Genomic DNA, 14,046 nt, shown 5'->3' on the forward strand with positions numbered 1-14,046 from the left:
TGATCTAGCAATTCCACTCCTAGATATATGCCCAAGAGAAATGAAAACATGTCCAAACACTTGAACACAAATGTATAGCATTATTCATAGAAGCCAAGTAGTGGAAGAATCCACATGTCCATCAACAGATAGATAAATGTGCTATGTCCATAGAATGGAATATTCATTATAAAAAGGAATGGAGTACTGATAAATATTACAACATGGAAGAATCTTAAAAACATACAAAGTGAAGCCAGTGAAAAAAGACTACATAACTGTTATCCCATCATGTGAAATGTCTGGAATAGGCAAAGCCATAGAGACAAAAAGTAGGTAAGTGGTTGCCAGGAGCTGATGGGAGGGAGGATTGGGGAGTGACTGCTGATGAGCATGGGGTTTCTTTTTGAGGCCAGTCCTTGTCAATTGATTTGACATGCAATGACAAAAAGAGAGAAAAAGATCAATTTTGGATTGAAGGACCAAAGCATCATGGGACTCTCATTTAGGATAAAGAAAAAGGACACAAGCCAGGATGCAAAAAGCCATCTTTAGGTATGTAATAAAAGGATAATGAAAGGGGTAACATCATTCCATTATTTACAGTACTTAAAAATTCTACAGCCACAGCAGAAAACTTTGGCTTAAGATATCCAAAATACCATACTTAACCCTGTTTTGGGAGGAAGGCCAGCTATATTTCTAAATGATTTTACCCCTGGATAGGTAACACTATTTCTCCAAACTATTCCACAGGGAAAATAAAGTTTATACGCAGTAAATTATTTTAAAATTATGTATACTCTTCTAGTATAAGAAAGCCAGCTAAATAAAGCCTATCCAATTCCCTGCTGAACCATTTTCAACTATGAAAGAACACAAATGAGATGAAACTAGCAAAAATGACAACTAGGAATACATCAATATATTAAGATGTACATTAGCAACACTCTAGGATAACATTAAAGTGAGTTACTGGGTAAAATGGATTGTATTATATAAAACCTTGGACCAACAGAAAATGGACGGAAGATAGAGATGAATGATTCCATTTGTTTTGAGTGAAGTTTCTTAAGGAAATTGAAAATAGTCATCACCCAGTAAAATTCTTGAAAATTAGAAACAACTGACTTTAGTTTCCAGAATTTTAAGTAACATCACATTATAGCCAGAAATTATTTGCTAGTGAAATATGAACTACTAGGGTGTGTATCTGTAGTGGGAACTGTGTAATAACAGGATAATGTGTTCTAAATACTCTTTGTAATTTATAATCAATAATATAAAATTTTGAAATGTTAACTCCTATAGCAAGAACCTGTAACATCATAAAATGTGGTTCACCAAAGTTGCTAGACTTTCCATACTTTATTAAATGTACTAAAAAATCCAGATGTAATAGAAAAATTCCATCACAAAGATGTTTTTAAAACTCTTAAATATTTCTGAATAACACGTTATTCTAACTCATATACAAGGCAATTTGGGTATATTATTTATGCAATTTTCTTAGTGTTCCCTACCTTTGGACTAATATGAACATATCTGTATACTAGAGACTTGACTAGAGTATATGGCACTTCACAAGAGTATTCTATATTCTAATATTCTGAAGTGCCTATATACAATCTGATCACATTGTTTAGTCAACAAATACCAAATTTAATGAACCAGGATGTGGAATGTTTGATAAGTGTTTATAGAGTTTTTCTGACCAGAACTCTAATCTAGCTAGCCAAGGTGTTAATATAGGAAGTGTGTATTTTTCTCACGGGCATGAGGCTGTCTTGTTATTTTTTCTTTTATGTTTCTCTGCTTTTTGTTTTTTCTCAAGATATTGTAAAAATCCTGTCAATATGTTTGAAAGCAGACCAAAGCCAAATTTTTAAAAGGAAAAAAAGATTGCAAAAGAATCAGATTCTGGCTTTAATCTATTATTTATATATTTGTAAAATGATGTTAAAATGCTCTCAAAATACTATTTAGGAAGGCAAAATTTGGTAGCATCAATTTTTCACTCATAGTTTTTTCTAAACAAAAATCTCAAGAAACTGCCACCTTAATTTTTTCCTTCAAGTACTTTAATATACTTCCAGGTTCAATCTAAAGTGCAGGTAAAACCCTCTCATTCTTAAAATTACTAAACTAAGAGTAAACTATATTGGATAGTGAGCAGAATATGAAAGTACAGACTACTTTAACAAAAGAGGAAAGTTCTTGTGGCGTCAAGTTCAGAGATTAAAGAAACTGGAACAAAAGCTCTCATGAATGTGGAAAATCAGAGTTCTTCTTGAAGTAGGTGGGTTTTTAATATCTAAGCTAGAAATTAAATGCAGAAAGAAGAGGTAACATGGTTATCCTGAACATCAAGAAGCCAACAGCTAAAGTATTACAAATAAGGTATGGTGATTATTAAGTTAGAAAAGCTGGGTTACCATCCTAGGCTACGAACTAGTCAGTAAAACTACAATTTCTAATTTTAAAAGGAGTTTGGCTTCATATTTAATTTTTTTCTTACACTATATAAATTATATATACAATGTTTTCCTGTAACTCAAACTATAATGCTCAAGTCTATAAAAAGTTTATTCCAGAGATGCTCAAAAACTGTTACTCCCCTTTCTCCTGTTTAGAAAAACCAACAATTTCAAAAATACTTCTAGCATAGAAATCCTCCATGATTCATCCAAAATTTCAAGCCCGTATCAGTAGGCAGTTTCTCATAAAATGATGCATTGTGCTGTATTCTCTAATATCATATGGTCAAAATACCCTGTTGATTTATGAACATTTTTCATGGGTAAGAATATCAAAGACAACAGGATCAAGTTAACTGTGTTACTAGTCAGTTGGAAAACTAAACTGTGCTTGCATCCCCAAAGTTAAAATGAGCTGCAATAAGAATGAGAATATAAATATCTCCATTTGTACCATACACTAAAAGTTAAAATTCTAAAAATAAGAAAATGAAAATATCTTATGTTAATTGAAAAATGAAAGATGGCAAGCAATAGCAATTGATGATGGTATATTTTAATCTTTTGTTAAAACAAATTTAAAGTTGTATTAAATTGCTAACTAAATTGAGGTAGAGGTAGACTCTAATGTTATTCCTTCCATGTGTCAGAACTTAGGCCTCTCACCTTAACTGGTATGCACTTCCCCCTAATTATATATACTGATTTAATTTGAAATGTGTGTTATGATATGAAAATTATAGTATCATTCAAATGATTTGTTTTAAACAATTCTTAGTTACTAGCTAAAAAAAACTTATAAAATGTACACAATAGTTCAGTGTTCTTCGTGCTAGTTATAAATAATATTTGTTTTTCCTCCAGGGGTAGTAAAAAAGGGTAGAGGAACTATACTATGCAAACATTATGAACAGTCATGTAATAAAGACACTGGAACATAACTAGTAGGATAAGAATATTTTACCTTGGTGTCTAGTTTTCCTCTTTGAAAGTTACACAAGCTTTGATTCATATTAAATTTCCAACTAAAGCAGACAAATTCCATTAAACACAAACCTACTTCCATTTTAAATCACATACAAGTGCTATGTGATCAGAGGGATGGGAAACACTAGGTAAGGCTTGGTGGGTGGTAACTTCTTCATGACTAGGTAATGGAATCACCTGTTCAACCTCTAAAGCATTTAAGTCAATGAAAACATAATCCAGACATCCATGAAAGCCACCAACGTAATTTGTGTAAGCAGGTTCACCACAAGCACTTTTCAGTTTGAAGAAATGGGTAAGAGACATGTTGCACCGTTCCTCTTCCCCATTGGAAGTCCAGTCTTCATGATCCTCTGGAATGTTGCCATTGATGACAAAATGATACATTCCTGTTGATGGAGTACTATTAAAGTCCCCACAAAATATAACTGGTATGCCAGGATACAGATCACATGAGACATGCCTAATGTGAGCCAAGGCTACTGCCATTTGAATGAGACGAATGTACCCACCTAAGAATATAAAAAGCATTAATGTTAAGTACTTTAAGGAAAAAAACATATATACCTATACACATGTATTCTTTCTTTTTCAGATTCTTTTCCATTATAGGTTATTATAAGATACTGAGTATAGTTCCCTGTGCTATACGGCAGGTCCTTGTTTATCTAATGTTAAGTACATTTTAAAGTTGCCTTTAAGTTAAGAAAAGAAGAAAGATAGAAATTTTAAAACTCACTACACTATTTGGGTGAGATTCAAGATGCATATTTGTGTGGTGGGGAGGAGTTGCATGAAGGTGGTCAGAAGTTAAAACCTCCAGTTGTAAGATGAATAACAGTACTGGGGATGTAACGCACAACATGACTATAGTTAACACTGCTGTGTAGTATATTTGAAAGGTGCTAAGAGGGTAAATCCCAGAAGTTCTCATCACAAGGAAAATCTTTTTTTTGGTATTTATATGAGGTGATAGATGTTAATTAAACTTACACTAATCATTTTGCAATATATATACATCAAGTCATTATGCTGTACACCTTAATCTTGTACAGCACTATGTCAAATATTTCTCTAAAAAACTGCAAGAAAAAAAGATGTATTTGTGTAAAACAGCTTTACTGACCTTAAGCTACCATGTTCAATTCACTTGTGAAAACCAATAAACCTACCTTTAGGATGCCAGTAGAGATGGGTATTGGCAACACATATCTTTTTAGAAGAGTCCTTTGTAGACTGAAGAACAGAAACCTAAAATAAAGTGCCAGAGTTCAGTTGCTATTTGCCCATCTGAATTTTTTTTTAAGACTGTATGACAGATTGACATTTTATTCCATATCCTTCCCTACTGATGACATATGATTGAAATTATTAAATTTAACTTTTAATTTTTAGAATATACATGAATAGGACTTGGTGTAACACACTTTAATAATAGTCTAACATATAGAGGTAGCATGAAAAGAATACATTTTAGGTGATAACGCTAAGGTTGCAGACTGGTTTTGAGTGGGTGAGTGCAGGGTTTGGAGTCAGGCTAGGTTTGAATACTAACTACCATTTACAGCAGTGTGACCTGCAGAGAGTCCACACGTTTTTTTCCCCCCTAAATCAGCTTCATCATTAGTAAAAAACAGACAGTATTTACCTCAAGGAGGGCAATTGTGTGGACTCAGATGAGCTTACTCAGAGGTGCATGAAGCACAGTAGGTGCTCAAAAAATGGTTGCTATTATTCTTAGTATGAACAAAACCAATTACCTAAAAATTCTGGACAGAGTTTTAGAATATTATCTATAAAATGGGAACAGCAGGATTACTATGAGCCAAAATTCAAATAATAGCGAATATTTATGTAGCACTTTGTAAAGCATGCCAGCCACCTAAATTTTCTTTAAAATGTGTCATAATAGTGCTTGGCAAGTAGTAAGAAAATATTAGCTATTACTATTTTTCTTGTATTTAGCTAAACACACTAAATTGTAAGCACTATGAGAAGTTCCTGTTTGTCTTGTTCAAGGCAGCCTGTATTTTGTCTGGTGCACTACAGGTACTCAAGAATTATTTGCTCAATAAATGGATGAATTAATAAGGAAGGAAAGAAGGATAAACTATGTGCTGAAGATGCAAGAGCAAACACATTTCAGTAAAATCTGAACTGTTTTCGTCTCAATTATAAGCACCATCCGTCCAACCCCCCGCCGCTCCCCTTCCAGGGCCCTAAAAATGGACGAGTATGTAAGGAGACTGGCGGATTTACTTTACCTGAAGGACAGAAGATCTCTGGAACACCCTCTCTTGCGCTGATGGGTACAGAACTAGTTTCTCCAGCAGTTCTTTGTGAAGTGGGTCGGACTGCAGGGCTTCATGAAAAGCAATGTCATGCTGGCTAAGGAGGCTGAACTTAGACTTTCGGTAGAAAGTGGCCAGGCCTTCGTGCTGCTTGATTCGAAACACGCCCTCCAACCCAAAGGCCTCGAGGGCTGGCACCAAGCTGTCTGTAAACACGTTGCGGTCAACTTCCTGTAAACAGATGAGGTCGGCGTTGTAGCCCGTTAGTTCCTTTTGGATAAGGTTCTGGCGGTAGTCGAGTTCCAGGGCGTAAGGGGCACAGTACGGGTACAGGACTGTCCGCGAGAACTCAGTCTGGGCGTAGGTGTCGGCCAGGATGTTGTAAGAGACAGTGCGGATGAGAGAGTCGTCCGTTACCTTCTTGGTGTAGAGATGCCGGTGGTCAAAGGTGCAGGTGCCGGGCCCGGCCTCCACTGGACACACACTTTCCAACTCCCGGCTTGGGCCGAAGCGCTGCCCATTGCCTGGGGTGCAATGAAGCTTGAGCCGTAGCCCGATGTCAGCATTGGACGGGGTGTAGACGCGCTCGTCCACACCAGTCTCAGTCCAACCGTGAGAAGGCGAAGTGCGAGACAATGACGAGGGGCCTCCGCTCTCTGGCTCCGCTGTTCTGGGTTTGGTTTCCTTGTACCAGCGGAAGAGGGAGCCGGTAGGATCCCCAAACTCGACGCCGAGCTTGGGGCACACTGGGAAGCCGGCCATGATGTAGCGCGGCAACTGCAGCTCAGTGAAGGCTGGCGGGTTGCGTTCCACCTTGTACTTGACATCCCCGATCTGCAGCACAGCACCGTCCTGCCAGGCGTCCACATTGAGCACATCTTCAGCCACTGCCTCCTCCCGGTAGTACAGCTTCACCACAGGTTCGCTGGCCGCAGCCGGCTCGGGCCCAGGCCCCGCACAGGCCCCGCCACCACTTGCGTTTGGCCGGTTCTTTTTGCTCTTCTTGACGGCAGCTGCCTTAGCGTGGCCTTTGAGGGCATTGGTAGCGATCCGGTTGAGAGCCCGACCCAGCGGCTCGCTCTGGTCGCGCTGCATGTTCTTGTGGCTGCCGTCAGCCAGCGCGAACGACAGGCTTAGCTTAGGCTCCGAGGGCACACAGCGCACTACAGCGCGCTCCATCGCGCCCGCCGCGGTCTCAGTTGCCGCCTCGGCCCGACTGTGCTGCTCCACCGCCGTGCGGACCCCACGAAGCGCGGCGCGGGCGCCTGGGAGCCTCCACATGAACCTGGTGGCCCAGAGGCTGACGAGACCGGCAGCAGAACGGCCGCTTAGCGTCAGGTAGAAACAGAGAAGCAGCAGCCGCCGGTTCCGGGACCCATTGAGTCCGGCAACTTCCGGCCGGCGAGGAGAGGGTGCACGGTACTCCAGCGTGCACTTTCGTCAGGCCCGTCACCTGCTCCTTTTTCCCATAGCCATGTCTGTCTGTAATCCCTCCCAGCTTAATTTTTATATTCAACTCAAGTAATCAGGCGGGAAAAGTGAAGAAAGTAGAAAATATAGAGGTTCCAGAGGGAAATATTAGACTACATGGTTTTAACGAAAATGCAGTTAGCGGGAGGAAGAGTAGGTGCGCTCAAACCGGAAGTGGCTGAGGCAGTGTCAAGGGTTTCGCTTCCCCGAAAGAGGCCTGCCCCTTGCCTGGATTCTAGCCACCTGCTTTCTCGCGCCGCTTTGGGTCCCCTGCGCGAGTTCGTAGGGAACTCCACCCAGTTTGCTAGCTTGGGTTCGGGCGTGAAAGTGTTGTTCAGTTCCTCTTCACAAGATTCCTGACGCTGCTTGCCCTCTTCTGAGGTGTGGTGGGTTCGCCTCAGGCCAGCCAGCGCCGAGCGCGGAGCGGAACCTTTGTGGTAGTTAATAACAACTAACGATATATAATAACTCCCATTTAGTGAGCGAAGACTGCTAAAAATGTCTTGTACAGATGTGAGGTCCAGAGAGTGTTACCTGCTCAAGGCCAGACATTGCTGAATGAATGACAGGATACAGAATAGCCAGTGGGTAAGAGGAAATGAAAAGTGTTGCTTCTTTGAAAACAAAGAAAGTGAAGAACGTATTTCAAGAAAGAGTGCTTTTGTGTTAAGTGTAATTAATATTTTGTGATTAACTGAAGGAAAAAAAGACCCCTAAGATTCAAAGAACAAATTGAGAAGTGGCTTCTCGCGACAAATGATTTATTTGTGTTCACTCTCACTTATCCTACAACTGTACTGTTTATTGGGTATTTAATAAGAAGCCATACCTTTCCCCCTGGCTTACAATGAGGAAAATAAGCCTTTTCTAAAAGAAGGATGATTTGGTGGTGGGGGTGGTATTTAGGTTTATTTATTTTTAGAGGAGGTACTGGGGATTGAACTCAGGTCCTCCTACATGCTAAGCTTGCGCTCTACCACTTGGGCTATACCCTCCCCCTAAAGGATGAATTTTGCAGTCATTTGAAATTTATATTCCTGTCCTCCACTCTCCCTACACAGTGAACATTTAACAAGCCGACTGCATGCTGATGACATACATATATGTAATCTGTGGCTACAGTGTAGGGATAAAAATCATTACATTATGTCAATTGACTGACCTAAGAAAGGAAGAAAATAAGGTTCAGCACTCCAGTTTATAGTGTCACATTAGCAAACATAATTTTTGCTATGGCATTTTTCTTATGCACAGCATTTTCCTTCATGTAACTTTGCAGAACTCAATCAATCTTAAGTCAGCCTACTTAAAGAAAGATAAAAGCCCTGTTAGAAAATGACTTTCTTTCAAGTAAGCTGATTTAACTCTAGCAGAGTCTTAATCCTGGTTTTGAGACAGATGCCTTGAAATGTACTTTCTTTTAGGTTTTTTAATATATATATTTAAATTTTTTTAGAGAGTAAAACATATTCATAGTGAAGAAAAGTAATCTTCCCACCCTTGACTCCTATGCATACACAAACATTTATGAATTTATAGCCCTCCCCCCACTTTTTTTACACAAATGGAAATGTAATGTACCCCTGGTTCAGTACCCTTCTCTTTTCACTATCTTTTGTCAGTTTTTTCAAGAGAAAGTGTCTGTGGTTGTTCCAAAAGTGTCACAACTTCTCATAGAAAGTTTAATTTGAACTCAACAGACTTGAAAATAAGACAAAATAAATTGTATATTTGAAGCTATATTTTATGAGGCTAAATTGTAGCATAATTATATATATAAATTATATTCATTATAATTATATAATTAAAATTTGAGATTGTAAGTCTGAACCAATAATACACTTTCCCTGATACCAAAAGGAGAAGCGGCTAATAGAAATAATTTTATTCATCCATTCTCAGTTCATACCAAGAAACACAAGCTAACTTTCACTAAGCAAAAGTTAAGAGTTGATGGAGTTATTCTTGTTACTTATACATATATCTGCAGAGATTAGTGTGTGAAGATTAATTTCTTACAATTACCATTGTTTGGTTAGTAACACTGGCAGTTAACAGCATAGATCACTAATGTACCTCTATCTTTTCTAATTTAAAGTCAACATGAAGCTATAGCACTCAGAAATTTTGAGTAGTACCTGCTGATAGCACTTCAGGGTAATCTACTTCCTCATACATTCAAATTTTAATAATTTCCATTTGCTTTTTATTTAAGGGACCAACCTCTTTTTAAAAATTACTTCTTTTAAAATTAATTTTTTTCCAGTTTTATTGAGATATAATTGACATATAACATTGTATTAGCCAAGATGTACAACATATTTGATATATGTGTGTATTGCCAAATGATTCCCACAGTAAGTTTAGTTAATATCCTTTACCTCACACAGTTAACAATTTTCTTTTCTTGTGATGAGAACTTTTAAGATTTAGCAACTTTCATATATACAATTCAGTATTGTTAGCTGTAGTCATCATGCTGTACATTACATCCTTGGAACTTGTTTATGTTATAACTGGAAGTTTTTACCTTTTTGAACACTATCACACATTTCCTGCAATTCTTCCCAACAGTCTGTTTTCTGTATCTATGGATTAAATTTTTTTTAGATTCCATATATAATGGAGATCATACAGTATTTGTCTTTGACTTATTTCACTTAGCGTAATGCCCTCAAGGTCCATCCGTGTTGTCACAAATGGCAGGATTTCCTTCTTTTTTATGGTTGAATACTATTCCACTATATATCTATATTTATATTTACAACTATATCATATCTGTATGTATCTCACATTTTCTTTATTCATTTATCCATGAATGGACACTTACATTTAGGTTGTTTCAATGTCTCAGCTGTTGTAATTAATGTTGCACTGAACATGAGGCTTATGCAGGTTTCCTGGCAGGAGGAATTGGTGCCTGCCCACTGCTGGGTGGAGCTTGGTCCTAGTCTTCTAGTGGGTAGGACCCTATCTAAGGGCATGTCTAGAGATTGTGGCTTAGGATGTCTGCTGATGGGTGGGGCTGTGTTCCCACCCAGTATGTTGTTTGGCCACCAGCTTTTATGTCCACTGGATGAGCCACAGCCACCCCCTACCTCCCCTGGAGACCCTCCAAAACCAGCAGGCAGGTCTGGCCCAGGTTCCTATGAGATCACTGCCTCTGCCCTTGGACCCAGTATGAGCAAGATTCTGTGTGCGCTTCCCAAGAGAGTAAAGTCTCTGTTTCCCCCAGTCCTGTGGGGCTCCTGGAGCTCAGACTTGCTGGCCTTCAAAACCAGATATTCTGGGGTCTCCTCCTCCCAATGTCAGAACCCTGGGCTGAGGAGCCTCATGTGGGGCTCAGAACTCTCACTCCTGTGGGAGGCCTCTGCAACTTAATCATTCTTCAGCTTGTGGGCCGCCCACCCTGGGGGTATAGGGCCTGATTATATCACGAGCACATCCCCTCCTACTGTCCTGCTGTGGTTCCTTCTTTATGTTTCCAGTTGAAGATCTTTTTTGCTAGGTTCCAGTCTTTTTTTTCAATGGTTGTTTAGCAGTCAGTTGTGGTTTTGTTGTAGTTGTGAAAAGAGAAGAGCTCATGGTCCTACTACTCTGCCATCTTGACCAGAAATCCCAGAATATAAAGAACTTTTACAGTGCAGTGATAGAAAGCTGAATAATCCAACTTAAAAATGGATAAAAGATTTAAATAGACAGTTATCAAAAAAGAAGATATGTTAATAGATAATAAGCACATGAAAAGATATTCATTGTTATTTGTATTTAGAGAAACGCAAAGTAAAGCTGCAATGAGATACCACTATATGCCCATTAGAATAGCTGTAATAAAAAAGATAGGCAATACCAAGTCTTGGCAAGGATGTGGAGAAATTGGAACCCTTCTGTTTTGCTTGAAGGAATGTAAAATCTTCTAGCCACTGGAAAACAGTTTGACAGTTTCTTAGAAGGTTAAACAGACTTATCATTCATCCCAGCAGTTCCCACCATGTAATGTATGTTTATCCAAAGAATTGTACCTGAATGTTCATTGCAGGATTATTCATAATAACCCCAAACTGGAGGCCATCTGTATGTCCATCAACTAGTGAATAAATAAAACAAATGTGATACATTCATGTAATGGAAGACTATTTATCAACAAAAAGAAATGAACTTCTGTTACATACTACAAATGGCTGAACCTCAAACACATCATTAACTGAAAGAAGCCAGACATAAAAAACTCTATATGATTCCATTTATATGAAATTTTCAGTAATTGTAAGCCTATAGGGACTAAAAGCAAATCAGTGGTTGCCTAGGGCTGGAGGTAGGAGTAGGGTTAGACTGCATATGAGCTCAGGGGAACTTTTTGCAGTGATGGAGATGTTTTAGAACTGGATCTTGGTAATGGTTACACAACTGTATAAATTTACTAAAAATTCATTGAACTGTATATTTTGAAATGGTGAATTCTATAGTATGTACATTATACCTATAAAAACTGTAAAAAAGATGTACATTGTATTAGGTTAATGAAGGAAGCAGAACCAGTAGATTATACATATCCCCTATATGTATGCATCCATATATATGTATATATGTACAGTTCATTATAGGGAATTGACTTATGCAACTGTGGAGGCTGGTTAAGCAGGTCCAAGATCTGTAGGGGCAGGCTGTTAGGAAGGGAAGAGCCACAGAGGGGAGAGCAATTGTAGACCTAGCTGCTGTTTGGTGTCTGACTCAGGGCATTCCCAAACTTTCTATTTAAAAGGACTTCCACTGATTGAGTTAGTCCCTCACAAATAATATTTCCCTCCATTAACATCAATTTACCAGGGGACTTGAATTACATCTGGAAAATCTCTTCATAGCAGTCCTAGATTTGTGTTTGATTGAATAACTGGGAGAAGGTGTGCATGACATAAAAGACTGCTGTCCTCCTTTCAGTCCTTGTAGTTTAGCCTAACCAAATTGATGTGTCAAAAAACCACACAAGTGTTTCGTTTTCTCCGGACAGATGGTTTGTTATTACAAGCTGCAAGGATGTTCAATTTGTTCATTTAGTCACCCAGATGACATTTTTTAGAGGACCTACTGTGTGTCAGACACAATAGTGTAGGCTGTATTCTCATTAAAAAAATTCTTTACATACTGGTGGGCACATAGAAGATGCTCAAATATTTGTTGAATGAATATACCCATCATTACACTACCAGGATTTATTCATCCCCCAATTTTATTTATAAACATGGCATTTGAGAAAGCTTTTATCTTTTAGATGGAGTATCCATTATGCAGCCTTAAATAGCAAAGTTTCACATTTCTCTCTCCATGCATACTTACAAAATTTACACAACTTAACCTTTTTTTTTGCCAAGAGTTTCTTGAAGGAAAAGTGCTCTCTAAACAAATAACCACATCAAGAAACAAGACAAATTGTACTTCTGATTAGTTTTAATATTTACAGGGAAGTCGTTATAGGGACACTTGAAGACTTGACCCTGCTTTGAGAGCGAGTATTTACATAAATCTGTTTTCCAGCAGATCCAAATTTCCAGTCTTGCAGTTATCCACAATTTAAAGATCCTGATTCCCTGCCCCTTCCAAGGGAAAGTAGTTGGGGAAAGAATCTCAACCGCCACTTATTTAAGTAATGAATTATTGTTGTGACAGGTAATCCTAATCTGTTGCAGCTTCAGCAACTACTTCTCCAGGCAACATTTACCCAGTCTTTCCGCAGCGACCGCGACAGTTTCCATGGCGACAACTTTGTTTCTGCTCGGCAGCTGACCGCCCAGCTCGGCAGGAGTCGGTAGGGTTCCGGGTGTTTCACCCCTCATTTTCTCCTTCCTTTCACCACTGGAGAAGTTCACTGAACGTTTCCCTCTTAATGTGAGCAGCTGGGAAACTGAAAATAATCGGACAGGTACTTCCTTGGCCTGAGGTTTTTCTCTTCACCCCTCTCTCGGGCCAGGAGATTATGAATTGGGTGCCAGCAGAGTTAGTTTCTTCTTCAAGGCGGGAATCTCCAAATTGTGTGGGCATCCGCAGCAAATGCAGTCGATATGACAGTTAATTGTTCAGTATTTATATGACATTTTAGGTTTATTATGCATTTAGTATGCCTATTTTTGCTTGACCATAATATGGCTTTTCAGAAAGGCAGCAAAACTAACATACTATATTGATGTTTGAAAATATTAATGATGTAAAGTGTCAGTTTTTTGGGGGAGAGGAATTATACCTCAACAACTGGATTTTGTTTTTGTGAGTTGCATCTTAGAGAAAAATTTGAACCTTCAATTTTAGAACTGTAAGAGTGTCTAGAGAGCATCCGATCCAAAATTCCTTAATTTCACCCATGAGGAAACTGAAGCCTTCACTCACTGGGAAGTGACTGGCTTCATTTCTTCATAGCAATGAGTGGTGGAGATCTAACAGGAATCCCTACTCATTTATCTCAACTGCCATTCTCAGAAGGAAGATCTAAAGAGGCCTAGAATTTTTGGTATTGATGTGTAAGATATGTTATGAATATATTGAGGCTAGCTTTTACAATAATGGCTTTATGGATTTTTTTCTCCTCAGAGTATAGAGTATTTTCTTTCTTTCTTTTCTCTCTCTTTATTTCTTTCTTTATTTTTTAGAATATAGAGTATTTTCATCTTTAAGGGATCAAGATGTCAGATCCAAACAAAGCTGCCATTGCAGCAGAAAAGGAGGCTCTGAACTTGAAGTTACCGCCCATTGTCCGTCCCCCTGAAGACATAGGTGTTGACACACCAACACAGAGTAAGCTGCTGAGTTACAGAAGATCCAAGGAGCAGCAGAAGACAATTAATCAGTTAGTG

The 14,046-nt window shown here is 38.7% G+C and overlaps 2 protein-coding genes across 2 annotated transcripts in view; one reads left to right on the forward strand and one right to left on the reverse strand.

Annotated features, from left to right (window-relative positions):
* Window positions 1-515: 515 nt before the first annotated feature.
* PDE12 (phosphodiesterase 12) lies at window positions 516-7,146 on the reverse strand. Its single transcript, XM_010980914.3, has 3 exons — window positions 5,708-7,146; window positions 4,616-4,694; window positions 516-3,955 (listed from the first exon to the last, which is right to left on the reverse strand). The coding sequence occupies exons 1-3, from the start codon at window positions 7,013-7,015 to the stop codon at window positions 3,513-3,515; spliced, it is 1,830 nt and encodes a 609-aa protein (XP_010979216.2). The 5' UTR covers window positions 7,016-7,146; the 3' UTR covers window positions 516-3,512.
* A 97-nt stretch (window positions 7,147-7,243) lies between these two features.
* The window catches only part of DNAH12 (dynein axonemal heavy chain 12), a 151,200-nt gene continuing 144,397 nt past the window's right edge, over window positions 7,244-14,046 (forward strand). The window contains exons 1-3 of the mRNA XM_064496402.1: window positions 7,244-7,792; window positions 12,889-13,007; window positions 13,843-14,045. Of these exons, the coding sequence (XP_064352472.1) occupies window positions 13,876-14,045 (170 nt within the window). The 5' untranslated portion in view covers window positions 7,244-7,792; window positions 12,889-13,007; window positions 13,843-13,875. The remainder of the gene's footprint in view (window positions 7,793-12,888; window positions 13,008-13,842; window position 14,046) is intronic.

The sequence above is a fragment of the Camelus dromedarius genome, chromosome 17 (assembly GCF_036321535.1).
Source record: "Camelus dromedarius isolate mCamDro1 chromosome 17, mCamDro1.pat, whole genome shotgun sequence".
In the NCBI taxonomy this organism is placed as follows: Eukaryota; Metazoa; Chordata; class Mammalia; order Artiodactyla; family Camelidae; genus Camelus; species Camelus dromedarius.

Coding starts and splice junctions, on each gene's coding strand:
- PDE12 (XM_010980914.3), bottom strand. CDS start 7,015: ATGTGGAGGCTCCCAGGCGCCCGCGCCGCGCTTCGTGGGGTCCGCACG. Junction 4,695..5,707: donor AGAGATCTTCTGTCCTTCAG/GTAAAGTAAATC, acceptor ACTTTATTTTAG/GTTTCTGTTCTTCAGTCTAC. Junction 3,956..4,615: donor TCTCTACTGGCATCCTAAAG/GTAGGTTTATTG, acceptor TTATATTCTTAG/GTGGGTACATTCGTCTCATT.